The following is a 14,185-nucleotide window of genomic DNA, read 5'->3' as shown; positions in this document are numbered from 1 at the left end:
CTAAGCTGCTGCAGTTCGCAACTTCCTCCGTTTCCCATAACACAGTTTTAGATTTAAGTTCCCCAGGCTAGCAGTTTCCTCGGCCCTATAAGCGTTGTCCGGTTCCCCTGGGGCTCTTGACCCGTGGCTGGTACTAGGGGCCACGTTTCACTGCGCTGGCTTTGTTGTTAGCGGATAAAAATGAGAGGGAAAGACAAGTTTCCGCAAGACAGACTTAGAGTGCATTAAATAAATATAAATTTTATTAAAAACACCCACATCTCAGCGTTATCAGGAATGATATAATAATAAACAGCTTTCAAATAACCTGCATTACATTACAATACTTACAGTATTTATAACCATCCTCAGATTCTTTATAGACATACCAAACATTTCATGAAAATGAATGAAACTAAAGTAAAAAAAAAAAAAAAAAAAGTAGAACATAAGCATAGAAAATGCACACAGAAGTTCATTACCTTAGTGTCAAACTGCTAAAGTTTCCTACACAAGTTAACCACTAGCTTTAGAAGTGAACTTTATACCACTGTGCGTCAATCAAGATGAAAAATTCATTCAAGTAAAGTTGACACCACTCAGAAGCATCTTCAAGTATGGCTATAGTCAACCTGATAATCCTATACAAGCAATTTTATGTCTGCTTTGTCATTCGTTCCAACTGAGGCAGGGTTCTGTACACCGAAAATTACAGTTTGGGTATTTACAATACAAAACTGATTCACCAACTAAGCTTCCTGCTCCTGCTGCCAGCAGTTTGGCAAATGACGGTGCACGGCATATTAACCAGACATCTACAATGGATTACATGAATAATATAGGACTTAAAAAAAAAAATCACCGAAAGATGAAGATTTATAATGATTTAATTAATCTGACATATAACCATCATTAATTTTTTTTTTTAAAAAGGCGAAACTTTTGTTTCAATGCAGTGGGTAAAGTCACAGACTGAGATTTAAAAAACAAAATTGCCATTAATAAATATTTGACCATTAAACCCAAAGGCCTCCGTTGATTTACTCGAGTCAGGTTGTGATTCTGTTAGATAAAATTTCTTTTGACCAAACTTAATCTTACAGTATATTGCACAAGATATATCTGGGACGTGGAGGTTTACATGTTTAGGGAAGCCCTTGTACAGACTGTACCTTTTTATATTTTATTTTATTCATTACAGTATCCAAGAAGCCTTGTTTAGAGAGTGACTTGAACAACTCTAGCAAACAGTCACTTGCCAAACCCCTGCCTTACGTTTTTCCCTTTAATCAGCTCAGTGCATTCTACTTTCTTTTTGTTTATTCATCTGAAACAGGCAAAACATTCTAAATCTCTTAAATGCTTTCATTACAATAAAAAGAGCTAACAAATTTACAAAATTAGTTTTAGTTACATCAATACATGTACAAGAAAAATTAGAGAAGGGATTCAAAAGAAAAGCATTAAATCCCTGAAAAAAAACCCAAAACAAAACAAAAAACCCAAGAATAATATATTTAACCTACAACAGCTTTACATACACACAGGTGACACGTTGGCATAGGAGAACATGAGCTGAAATATCCCTGAATTTTTAGAACCAAAAAAAAAAAAGAAAAAAAAAGTTGAAGTTCAAGTTATACTTGCTAAAATGTCAAGTATTGAGAGAGGTTTTTTTTTTTGTTTTGTTTTTTTTGTTTGTTTTTTTCAAAGGCTATTGGGGGAAAAAGATGGTATACAATATATAAACTTTCACACTCAGTTCAATATCCTATTGCCAAACTAGTGTTGAGGTATATGACAAGTAGGAACATCACTCAAACCTTTTAATGTATTTTTAGCTCACATTATGATATATTTGTAGCAGGCTGAGTAGCACCATGATGTGAATTCAGCTCAAAACCCAAATATATATAGATTTAATATTTTTACAGTACTAAAATACTAAAGCATTGCGTTAAAAAAAGTTTTGTTTACAATTTAATTTACTATACAACTCTCCTGCTTTTTTTTTTTAATAGAAATTAACGATTTAAAACCACCACAGCAAGCCAGCTGCCTATTTTTTTTTTTTCTATTTAATCAACGGAATCACACAGAACTAACCCTGTTTCATTCATCTTGTGTAGGCATCGGTCTGCTCAATCTTCCTGGGAAAGAGGACACTTGCACCGAGAAATGACTTACACCACAATGTACATAATTATCAACACAAAAGCAATCTGCCATTCAATATTTGAAGAGCATACAGATCTTTAAAAACAGCAGAAGCCCAAGCTAGCTAGTTGTAGTCTGTCGCATGCTGCTAATTATTACTTGTGGTTAATATAAAATTCTTTCCTTAAAACTGTACATATTTGAGCAATGAACTTGTCATAATAATTGTAGAAAACAGTTTACAGTATAGCTGTGAGATGAGCACCAGAAAAACATGTGTTTTGTGTACTAAAGTATTCCCTTATATCCAGTAAGCCCCATTTTTACCGTAACTGACTGTATTAAAAATGGATATGTAGCCCACTAGCAGATGCACGGCTAAAACAAAAGTATTTAAAAGCTTTTTTAGTTTAAAAAAATTATCTTTGCATTTTAAAATCAAAGTAAACTCTTTTTTTTTTTTAATGTCTTAGTACCTTAGCATTGTTCAAGTTGCCAAGCTTAGGTAGACAAAGTGCTTTTGAAACACTATTTAAAAAAAAATATCTCTCTATATATTTTATTGTCCTTTTCTAGGACTTGACTGGATGAGCAAAATCCAGAGGTCTTTGTAATTCCCATATGTTAAAAAGTAAGCTTATTTTAACACCAGGTAAATTCAATACATACATGAATGAAAAGGTCCTCCCTGTTGTTGAAGACCATTTGACTACATCATTGACATTTTGTTATAAAGGCATTAACTGTTTGACTGTTAAAATAAAGACACCATTCTCTTAGATAGCACCATGGTTTTAGAATATCCAAACAAATTCAGTGTTTTGCTGTCTATTCATTATGTTTTATACTTATCTACTTTGTTAAATAAAATCAAGAGACTAATAAGATTACAGTAAAAACTGCATGTTAAAAAGCCATAATTCCAGTATTTCAGTACATCATAGATTCAGCACCAGATGTTATTTTAAGATTCCTGCAGTTGGAATACTACAGCATTATTTTTTCAGGGTTTTTTTTTGCTCCTGTTCCATGACTATGCAAACTTGATGACATTAAAAGTGGCCACAGATGTGCAAAACTGTAAGGAAAAAAAAATCCATTTGCAGATTATCTCTCTCTGTAACGGAGCCAGTGTTTTCAGATGTAAATTGTGAAACACTTTTGTGTTTTGTTTTTGTTTTTGCATAGGATGCTTTGGTCTTGTTTCCTACGTGCCATCTGTGACCACTTAAAAATCAGTGGAAAATAAGTGCGCTAGTGAGATTACCTCCTTTTGCTGGTGTGCTGAGGCTTTTTCCACCGATGAGTTTTGTAAAAACACTGTTTTCTTCTCCACCCTTGCCCTCCCCAAAACCTAAAGAAGAACTACCCTACTGACAAGGTGTTTTTTCAAATGAGGTAACGAACAAAGGTGTGATGTTAGATATATCGGTTGTAAGGCCCTGTAACCCGTGTAAAGGCATATGGAGATGTAGTTACTGTGGAGTCTGTGGTGACCGACAGTGTCCTTTGTGCAAGAGACTTGATGAAGCGCACGTACGTTGGCTCTGAGGGTTCGTGTGGCTCAGCAGGCTCCCGCTTTGCTTTTTTGCCGTAAGATTTCTGAGGCACGTAGTCTGGACCGTACTTTTCACATTCCTCTTCTTTCTCTCTTGCCTTCTCAGCCATCTTTGCCTCCCACAGAGCCAGACCGTGTTTTGGCTCATTCATACTCTTGTGCTGGTAAAAGACAAGGGATATTCTGGTGGGATGGTTCCTGTTGGGATTTTTTAAGGGAGTCGTTGCGTGGAGCTCTCGTTTTGCGCACTCTATGAGAATTGACCCATGAGATGGAGCAACTGCCACTCCTCCAATTTCTGGATCCAGAAAGCTCTGCTCACTATCTGACCAGACTTCATCAGGATCCTCTGCTTTTTCTGGATTCAGCACATCAGTTTTATCTAAACCACCCTGGGGAGTAGTCCTGTCATGGTTTTGACCTGGAAGCATGTTAGACAAACCATTAACTGCATGTGAAATCATTTCACTATCCTTATTTTGGAGATGCAGTGAATTAGGAGGACCACTAAACATACTTGGAGCAGAATGGTAGTCATGTGCTAAATGTGGAGGGGGTTGCACATGATGATGTTCACTGGTTTTACTCATGGAGGCATAATCCATGCTCGGATTACTCAGATTAGATTTTAACCTTGAGGCAACCTCCATAAAATGGCCGTCAGCCTCATGGGTGGAGTAAGCGGAAAAAGACCCCACATGGTGTACATTTGGTCTAATGGTGCAATTACTGAAGGAGTCTACCTGCATATTTTGGTTTCCATAATTCAAGTACTTGGGACCAAAACTCTGGTTATTCCCAAACCTATGCTGGTATAATGTTTGAATGGGTGGTAGACTTAGTTTAGACATATGGTCTTGGCTCTGGCAACTATACAAGTCCATGTGCTGATGCTGGGAAGGGTAGGAGCCCAAGTAAGAGGGGCAGTTGTCCATAGGTATGTTTCCATTGCATTGGTAGGGTGGATATTGGTTATTTTGACTTAATGATCCTGAATAAGGGTTCATGGGACTGGAAGAATTCAAATAAGACCCCACAGGCTGCGATGAGGTTGTATAGAGGTTCAGGGGACTGGACCCTCCATAGGGATCTGAAGTGTATGAAGAGCTTGGATAAGCATTGGCTGGGTTAGGCAACCTTACATAGAGATTTGCAGAACCTGAACCCGAGTAAGAGTTAATAGGATTTGACTGAGGGTTGTTAGGGAGAGTGCGCTGTGGATGTTGCTGCTGCTGTTGTTGTTGTGTGGCTGGTCCTGAAAGACGTAAAAGATCTGTAGATGTGAAAAGAAAAAAAAACCACACAACAAACAAGCTTTTTTTAAAAAAAAACAAACCAACACCCAACAAACTACATACTTTATAGACTTTTCATGATACATATCTACGAAATTTCTAAGAAAAGTATATCATATGATACGTTAACAGAGGTTCCCTTTCTCCTTTCTCAAATACCATGCTTTAAGGAGCTGAATAAATACTAAGGCTACTCATCCTTTTTGGCATGTATCCAGTGAGATCAGATGCTAGTGGCAATGGGGAAAAAGAGGACAGTGCAATCTGTTCAGTCACATGCACAAAATCCAAAGAGTTGAATCATCATTTAAGTAGCCCATGAAATGGAGCATCAAAGTGCTCCCAAACAGTCGTGCACAAGGTGACCTTCTTTTCCCCAAGAATAAATAATTCTTCTCATCTATATTAATAGAACTGTCTGAAAAAAATGTCCCTAGCTTTATGTAAAAAACCAACGGTGACATTCACTGATAGAACAGTTCAGTAACAAGTGAGATTAACTGAAGACATAAGAGCAAAAACATCATTCATTAAAGTGAAATGGCGTTGTTTAATGGTTACAACCCTAGCCTGGGTCATGGGACAGCTGACTTCTATTCATAGGTATTTCAGGGACCTTCTGAGTGGCCTTGGATGTATTGCTTTTTCCCTCTCTGAGAAAGTTGCTGTAACAATAAAATAGTCATGATGAACTCCTTTGCTCAGGACTCTCAAATCTACTGATGAAAACTGCCAGGGATTGTTAAGTGGATTTTTAAACTCTTACTCCACTATGGAAGAACCTGCTTTGCTTTTGGTCTTGAGGCAGAGAGTATAAATAGTGGTAAAGAGGTTAGGCTTGAATCCCCTCAAGTTAGGAGGTTCTCTGTAACAGTGGCAGACAGTGAGTGATGTGTAGGTCATTCTTTCTTTGGCAGCAGCATCACACACTTCTCTTCACGGCTTCTAGCACTACTAGTCTTTTAAAAGTACTTTACGATACGCTGGATGGCAAGCAGAGTTTGCAAAAGCACCAGATTTCTACAGGTGCTAACTATCCAACAATAAAGGATTTCTCATACAACTTTTTTTTTTTTTTGCTTCTCCACAGTTAACCACAATTTGGCACTCTAGTATTTATAAATACACAGTATTGATATTTACTTTCAAGAATTCTCTTTCCTTTTTACTTTAAACTGTTCTTGGGCTGAGAATAATGGTTTTCTTGAGACTCATTGTAAATGGCCCTGATTTCTAGGAAGCTTACCGCTGTTGATAAAGTTCCCGATCAGATTCATGTGTTTACCTGCTAGCTGCTTTGCATGACCTGCCGCCTCAGAGTTGCCTTGCTTGTTGCGTGCTGCAGCAGACTTATCTCTTTCAGCTTTGCTAGACCCATTCTCCAAGGAGGAAAGCTTTTCTGCAGCTGCTTTCTTTGCTTCTAGCTTCCTTTGCCGACACGTCTTAACGGGCTCTGCTAACATCCTTACTTTTCGGCGAAAGGAGGTAAGGACCTGGATACTGCCATTCCTCTTCTTCTCCTCCTGGCCTTCAGTGCTTCCGAACTCATCCACATCAGAGACTTTGTATAATGGGAGCACGTGGAGCTGCTCGTCTTCTGGTGTTTGGCCAATTTCACGATTGTCTTCTCTAGTTAGTGTGCAAACCTGTCGGAAAGGTGTGTTAGAGTAACTCTCTCAAACCAGTCTGAGACGAAGAGATCTGAAATACTAGCCTGTGAATTTTACCTTGCCCTGCCACTGTCGGCGTTGGCATCTGGCAAGCTATTTGTAAACTGTAAGTTTCTGTGCAATTTATGCATATTACAACAAGCCTGCAATTTCATTTCTTCCATTGCTCTGTTGGACAGTGTTAATGGAAACAGAAAGTATATATCTCTCTTTCTTGTGCTGAAATGAACAATATAGTTAGGGATTACCCTAACGTGAAATAAACTGTGTGATCCATTGTACCGTGGCCAGAGAGCTAAAACAGTGGAACCTGGCACTTTGTACTCACCTGAAGATTTTTTCAATATAATACATTAGCTAGCTACCTATTAGAAATAGTGTGCAATATAATATATCACCACTGTATTTCACACCCCCTTACAATGGCAACTTCCAGTACTTCGCAAAGGAGCAAGTCACTGTAATGTTAATAATGAGATTTAAGGAAGTTACTGTTGTGTCATGCAGCATGCTCATTGTGTTAGCTCCAGCGAAAACATATTGGGAGCATCTCAGTGGAAAAAAAGATGCTGATACAGACATATTCTGTAGCAAAATCTTTGCATCAGCCAGTTTGAGGAAGAAAGCTCAGCTAGAAATATATATTGTATTGGTGGTGGTTGACTTGTCAATTAAGTCAGACCCTGGAAACAGGAGAAATTGAGTTGGTATTAAAAAAGTAGATATTCTCTTTGGTCGTAATAAGAGCTGCACTGTGAATCTAGGTAGTTGCTTCAAATTACAACCATGATGATTATTCAGAGCTGAAGATTATTCTTTCTCACGTTTACCCCAACCGCATTGTCACAGAGAGAGTAGGCAGGGAACAGAAATAATCCAATACACATTGAAAACCAGCTTGTTTTTCTGGTATCTTGTACAGAACCTTTGCTGTACATGCTTGAGATCAGAACTGAAGAGAGTAAAGGGCGCATGTACAATACAAAGGATGGCAAGGCTTGCAGACTTTCTGCTCATCCCAAGCAGGAATGAAATCCACAACTTTCAAAACTCTCTTGGAAAGAAGTTATTTGTTTCCATTTTTATTTTATTAGAACATAAAATCCAAAGTTGCTAGAAAAAAAGTGTTTCAAGAGGACAAATATAAACCATTTTGTGACAGGAATGCTGAAACAGGCATTTCAGCCCTGCTGGGACCTTCTTTCCATTGTCTCCACGGCTTCTCTTTTACCATTTCTATATTAAACCTTTCATTAATACACCATAAGTCTCATTCATTTGAATGAAAAATTATGTAGGGGGTAATAAGTTAGCTCAATTACCGCTTAATGTTTCTTTTTGTAGCAATCGGTGTTACGCAAGTTTATATTTAAACAGACGGGAGATAATGAATTAATTATATATGTGAAATTAGTGCTGGAGTAAGAAGGCTACATGCATCACAGACTTACCAGTGTACTCCCGTTCTGCATATTGTGCAAGTCTCTATGAGCATGAGCGCAAAAATCCAGGCAGGCAGTGACCCCTGAGAATGGGCGACCTTCTTTTAAACCCAGGCGACACTCAGGTGCTCTGTGTTCATACTCGATCTGGAAAGAGATGACAGGTATCACTGCAACCGAGCTGGATGCTCCAGTACACAGAATTAGCACTGAATGCTCTGCCGTGACAACATGCAAGTCTCCTAACATCTTGGAGGTGGCAACATACAGATCTTGAAGGCAAATAAAATCAAGCAATTTGATGGCAATTTTGTACCTGTACTTCATTCCTTGCTGCTTTGTTCCCTGTTACCTTCTGTCTCTGGCGTGATTGTGAAAATGGCCAATAATACTTTTCCTTGCGTATTACTTTTGATTCTCTGCCAGTGGTTGGTGTTTTTACATGACAAATGCAGCGCATGGTTTCAGCGTCTGGCACTGTAATAGTGATATGTTTGTGTAGACTGGAAATATACCAAGCTATAAAGGGAAAATGGCTTTAGAAAACTGACTTCATAATGACTTCATGAAAAATAATAATTTGCTTTTTGATTTGTAATATTTTGGCACGTTAAACATGTATTTCATTAGCTTAAGTACAACTCTAACCCCTGACCAAAAAGAGAGATAAGTCAGTCGAGACAGTACTTTCTACCCATGCACTCATTATTAAGGAGCTTCACAAAGAGTTGATAATGCAACAATAAATCTTACACAAAAAGAAAGGATTTTGTAATGGAAGATGAAGCCTTAGACAAATGAGTTTCATATTTTATTTAGAAAACTAAAAATGAAACCATGCTTGTAAAATGCTTTGCTGAAATTCCTGAACCTTTCAAGTGAATGCAAAAAAATCTGCACTTAATGGAACTTAATGGATCCCATTTTAAGTTGAGGTGAAATTAGAAGTTTTGCGAAGTCTTGATCCAAGATCACTAAAAACATGTCTGCTCACAGTTTGCTCACAGACCTTTATTTTAAAAATTTGGAGTATTTACTTCTCTGGAATCTGAAAATAAAAGCAGAACAAAATTTGAAACATGTAAACTTCTCTGGAATTAAACGAGAGTGGTCTGAAACGTTAGCCAGACTATAATTGTCTGATTAAAGTATACTGGTGCAACTGTTCTCTGAGATGTTCTGTTGCGTTCAGTTGGAAAAACAGACTCTTTCCACTTCTAGATTTTGATCCAGTAGCAATCCAGACTTGGATTAAAATAAATCTCGGAATTTGGAATTTCTTTTCAGGATTCGAAGAGGGATAGGTTTTAGGGCTTTTTGGTTTTAGAACCTTTTACAATACCATACAAATTAGGCCTCGATCATCTATCTTTAAAGCCACTGACAGTAGCTTGATCAGGGTTTCCCCACAAATACAAGGTCTGCATGAAATTCCTGAAATAGGCCAAGGTACACACATGCCTTATTACACAAGGTAAAAATTGAAACGTGTAAAAGCATGTATTTTCAACAAGTGTCAGGCAGGACCACGGCTTACATGGAGAAAAGTTCTTTTGCAAATTTTTGCGGGAAAAGAAAAGCAGCCCAAGCAAAGAAACATTTTATTGTTCACCACCCCCTCATTGTTGCTTCTTCCTCTTCCTTTCTTCTCTTGCAGAATGTCTCTCAGATACTTGGACAGATAACCACAGCTAGTGGGCACACAGCCACAGTTTCCTCCATAATGAGTCTCCAAACATTATCTGATCAGGTAAGTGAAATTGGGTAAGTCTGTACTGAATCTGCTTACCCTGTCTAGTTGCTACTAAATATGCAGTAAGGGAGTGAGTTTTACAGCAAATAAAAATGGACAATTTTGTGTTAGTTTAGTGTTTCCATTACAGTTGAAAATGTTGAAACTCTGTCTTGTGCTGGTTGCTGCAGCATAATGCTGTCAACAGGAAAGAAAGATGTCATATTTTGCAGTGATGCTGATAGTTTGGAGACTGTAAGTTCTGTGAATGTTTGTAATGGTAGTGAATCTCAGCAACGAATATGAAGGCCAACAGCTATGTGTTTGCAAGGGGTATGCTGTCAAATTTTGATGCAAATACCTGAAAGACGTTTGGTAAAGGAATGCAGATGAGAGACAGCCACAACTGGGAACCTCATAAAAGCTTTGAATGTGCTAGTATCTGTGAACACTGCTTCACAGAAAATATGCACTCACGATCCCCTCATGCAAGAAGGCTGGTGCAGGCACTTGTGTGCATATGTGGGACCCAGCGTGTTCAAATATGAAACTTCGCTTGAAAAGCATGTTTGTAATGGCTATTTTGGTGAAAACTAAATTCATCTGCCACTTGAGAGAGCAGAACTGAAACTGTGGCTTCAGGACTCGAGTGCAGTATGATACACTGCCTTCTGACACTGTTGCCAATCTCACACCATCTTCATGGCTGTTTTGCTAGTTTAGCTGGTGAATCATGTTAAATCCAGAAATTTGTGTTGTAGAGATGAAGAGTTCTGCTCAAGCGTGAAGTAATTTTATTGTGTTGAGGTAGGTGAAAAGATTAGTTCTATTTAGTGGACCAAATTCTGCTTGTTTTACTTTTGAAAGAATTTTAAGTGGACTTATTCATTTCCATTCATCTTTACCCCCCAAGTGCTAGCACAAAATGTACGTCATGGTTTGGCGCAAGGTTGAAGCAGTGGGAAGTGTGGTAAAAAACAGGTTATTTCCATGACTGCTCTGATTCCTTTTTTCCCCAGCATACCTGGTTGTTATATGCATCAGGTGCAAGCTTCTTGTAGGTAGGTGCCATCAGGGTTGACAGATTCTGCAAATTGGATTCTAGTTTTTCTTCCTGTTAGGAGATGAAATAGAGTTCAGTGACATTTCCATACTGTATGTATGGGATCTAAGAAGTTAGGGTCTTTACGCAATTATGTTTACACTGATAGTTGTGTAAAGGCCTAGACCATTGTCATTCTTGTTTAGACAATAACTGTTGTGAATCTCCTTTTAATTTTATTGTTTTATGGCCTTTAAAGTAATGAAGTAGTAAAGTAGTGTAGTGTGATCCTTGCAAGAAGACATCACATACTATAATCTTAATTTGGTTTATGTTAAAAAGAATCACATTCTTCAACATGGAGATGTTTTAGATCCAAGCATGATGACCCTCATTATTTTCCCTATTGGAGTTTTGGGAAAATAATACTCTTCAGAAAGCTTGAGAGAAATAATATCAGAATGGTCCCTCAAGTAAATCTGGCTAATTTAAGGGTTTTGCGCATTGCAATGACAGCACTTTAACACACTGAAATATCTTTTCATGCAGCAGTTTAAAATAATTTAAATACTTCAGACTTCAAAAAGTTCCCAGTTCTTAAGCAATGAAGAATTGTGGACGTGTCCAGTAGTTACTGATATGGAAGTAGGAATGACCACACTTCTTTTTTTCTATAAGGAGAGGTACACACTCTCAAAATGAAGGGCTCTCTAAAAATGAAGTACTCTAATAACATACTCCAGAGCTGTTCCCCATCCTCTCAGGATGAGAATCCCAAATTCAAAAGGGAAGTGATCGTGCCCCTGTACTCGGCCCTGGTGAGGCCGCACCTCGAATACTGTGTTCAGTTTTGGGCCCCTCACTGCAAGAAGGACATCGAGGTGCTGGAGCGTGTCCAGAGAAGGGCAACGAGGCTGGTGAGGGGTCTGGAGAACAAGTCTTATGAGGAGCGGCTGAGGGAACTGGGGTTGTTTAGCCTGGAGAAGAGGAGGCTGAGGGGAGACCTTATCGCTCTCTACAACTACCTGAAAGGAGGTTGTAGCGAGGTGGGTGTTGGTCTCTTCTCTCAAGTAACTAGCGATAGGACGAGAGGAAATGGCCTCAAGTTGCGCCAGGGGAGGTTTAGATTGGACATGAGGAAAAATTTCTTTACTGGAAGAGTGGTTAAACATTGGAACAGGCTGCCCAGGGAAGTGGTGGAGTCCCCATCCCTGGAGGTATTTAAAAGACGTGTAGATGTGGTGCTTAGGGACATGGTTTAGTGGACATGGTGGTGTTGGGTCGACGGTTGGACTCGATCTTAGAGGTCTTTTCCAACCTTAATGATTCTATTCTATGAAAACCTCGCTTACATGAGGCCCTTATTTTTAATTTCAAGTGCATAAAGAACAGTGGCATACTGGAGTGGTATACTTGTTTTTAGGAGTTTGTATATTTTGGGAGTGTGTGAAGAGCTGTGAAAAACCTTTGAGAGAGACGTGTTTGGTGCATTAAAAGTTTGTATCTCCTACTATGGGACTATATCCTAGTTTGGGACTCCAAAATGACATTATGAAACTGTCAAAAATATCTTGCTGTGACCTTGTGGCTGCTGCCAGAACTTGGAGCTTTTGTATGGCCTGTAGGTTACCACTTGTAAGTGTTACTTCTAGTTTTTATTGGTGAGGATCCTATTTGTGTTGTCTATAAACTGTGTATATGCTATGGGACCCAGCCCCTGGATGCATGCCTTGGCTGCCCCCGACTTTGTGTGGGAACAAGACTGGAGGGTAAAACCATCTTCCCTGCCCAGCTCTGGCTTCCATGGGAAGTAAATCCAGAAATGCAAGTTGGAAGAGTGCCCTGGTGGGCTCTGGCCAGGTATCCAGCTTAGAAAATGTAGCGGGTATAGGATTGCAGGCTATAATAAAGAAGGCTTTGTGCCACAGCATGATTGAAGGAGAACTATTCTGTAATTCTTGGGGCCGTAGAAGAGCAGTGGGGAGGAAAAACTGTATGTTAATTATGACGATATTCTAAATGGTGTGCTATTCTCAGCACAGGCCATAGGATGCACAAGTACCTGGCTCTCTGATCATGTGAAAGAAATGCTTGGATTTGTGTAAGACACCAGGATACAGTGAAAGCTGTGGAGCTATGTGTCAGTACACAAGCAAGGGACTAAATTGCACGTGCTTGCCAAAAACCAGACTGGGCCATTGGAGCCTCCAGCATCCAGGAGTTGCTGCAGTCATAACTTCAAGTGTATCATGTGCCCAGGCTAAGGTCAATGTTTTTTTACTACTCTGACTCGTTTTAAACAGTTGCCAGCTTGCTGTAATACAGAGCCTAGTCTGGAAACATTCAGTGGGGCAGGACTGTATTTAGAATGAGTCTTCCTATCCTCTTCTTCCTATTGTCATCTCAGAGTTTCATCATGTTTGTCTCCATGCAGTCTGCTCTGGTTCTCAGTTGCAATGTTATGCGCCTTCAGTTGGTAAACTTTCCACTCTGCCACTGGGGAATGCCCAATTGCAGGCCTAATACAGCCACAATTATTCAGGCCGTGCCCTCTCCTCTAATTGTGAAAGCCTGCAAACATGGTTTCAAGTCTCAGGGCTTTTACCAGCTGTCAGAATTTGGACAGTCAATTCAGCTGGCTCAGTGACTGGAATCAATCAGTTTTGACTGGCAGTTATTTAATTACCCTGCATGTATGCCATTCAGGCAGGGCTCTGGCCCCTGGTCTCTTGTACTGTATCTCTATTTGCCGAGTGACAGAAAACATTTCCTTGCAAATGAGGCTCATTTTAGAAATGGACACCAACCTCTTTTGGGTCATCCCCCATCAGCTTAAACTTTCTTGGAATCTTGCTTCTGGCAAACTTACAACCATTGTAGTACATGCTCCAGGAGCAACCAAAGGAAAATGAAGCACCACAAGTTTCAGGGTCCAGCCCTTGACATGCGCAAGTCCGTCTGAAAAATAAGAGAATATGGCTGTTAGCAGCAGGTGGGCCATCCCGGGGCGCTCCTGCAGTGGGCATCGGCGTTCTGCCAGCGCTCTGGGGAATCACTGGTCTTGGATCGTCTTCCATCAGTAAATAATGAAGAAATGAAAGAGGGAGGCAAACGCGTTATAACAGAAGAATTTATTGGAGTGAATAATTTCATGCTTGCAAAGCAAGGACTATGGGGTTTCTACGCTTCTGTGAGAAACCTGGCTTTGCTCCAAAGAGGGTATGTTTGCGTGGTGCCTTGCTAGGTAGTGATATTCATGGTACCTGAAAGGGGCATATGCTGATGGCACTGCAAGAATGTGGGAGCCTTC

General features: G+C 39.5%; 1 protein-coding gene across 2 annotated transcripts in view; it reads right to left on the bottom strand.

Annotated features, from left to right (window-relative positions):
- Window positions 1-214: 214 nt before the first annotated feature.
- The window catches only part of TET2 (tet methylcytosine dioxygenase 2), a 77,946-nt gene continuing 63,975 nt past the window's right edge, over window positions 215-14,185 (bottom strand). Inside the window, exons 6-10 of one of the 2 annotated variants that reach the window (XM_076336841.1) lie at window positions 13,683-13,833; window positions 10,858-10,947; window positions 8,111-8,248; window positions 6,275-6,635; window positions 215-4,967 (exon numbers count right to left, since the gene is read on the bottom strand). In XM_076336841.1, the coding sequence (XP_076192956.1) occupies window positions 3,556-4,967; window positions 6,275-6,635; window positions 8,111-8,248; window positions 10,858-10,947; window positions 13,683-13,833 (2,152 nt within the window). In that variant the 3' untranslated portion in view covers window positions 215-3,555. The remainder of the gene's footprint in view (window positions 4,968-6,274; window positions 6,636-8,110; window positions 8,249-10,857; window positions 10,948-13,682; window positions 13,834-14,185) is intronic. The other variant, XM_076336842.1, reaches the window with a different exon arrangement.

Source organism: Aptenodytes patagonicus, chromosome 4, assembly GCF_965638725.1.
Source record: "Aptenodytes patagonicus chromosome 4, bAptPat1.pri.cur, whole genome shotgun sequence".
In the NCBI taxonomy this organism is placed as follows: Eukaryota; Metazoa; Chordata; class Aves; order Sphenisciformes; family Spheniscidae; genus Aptenodytes; species Aptenodytes patagonicus.
This window is presented reverse-complemented; position numbering and strand designations above follow the sequence as displayed.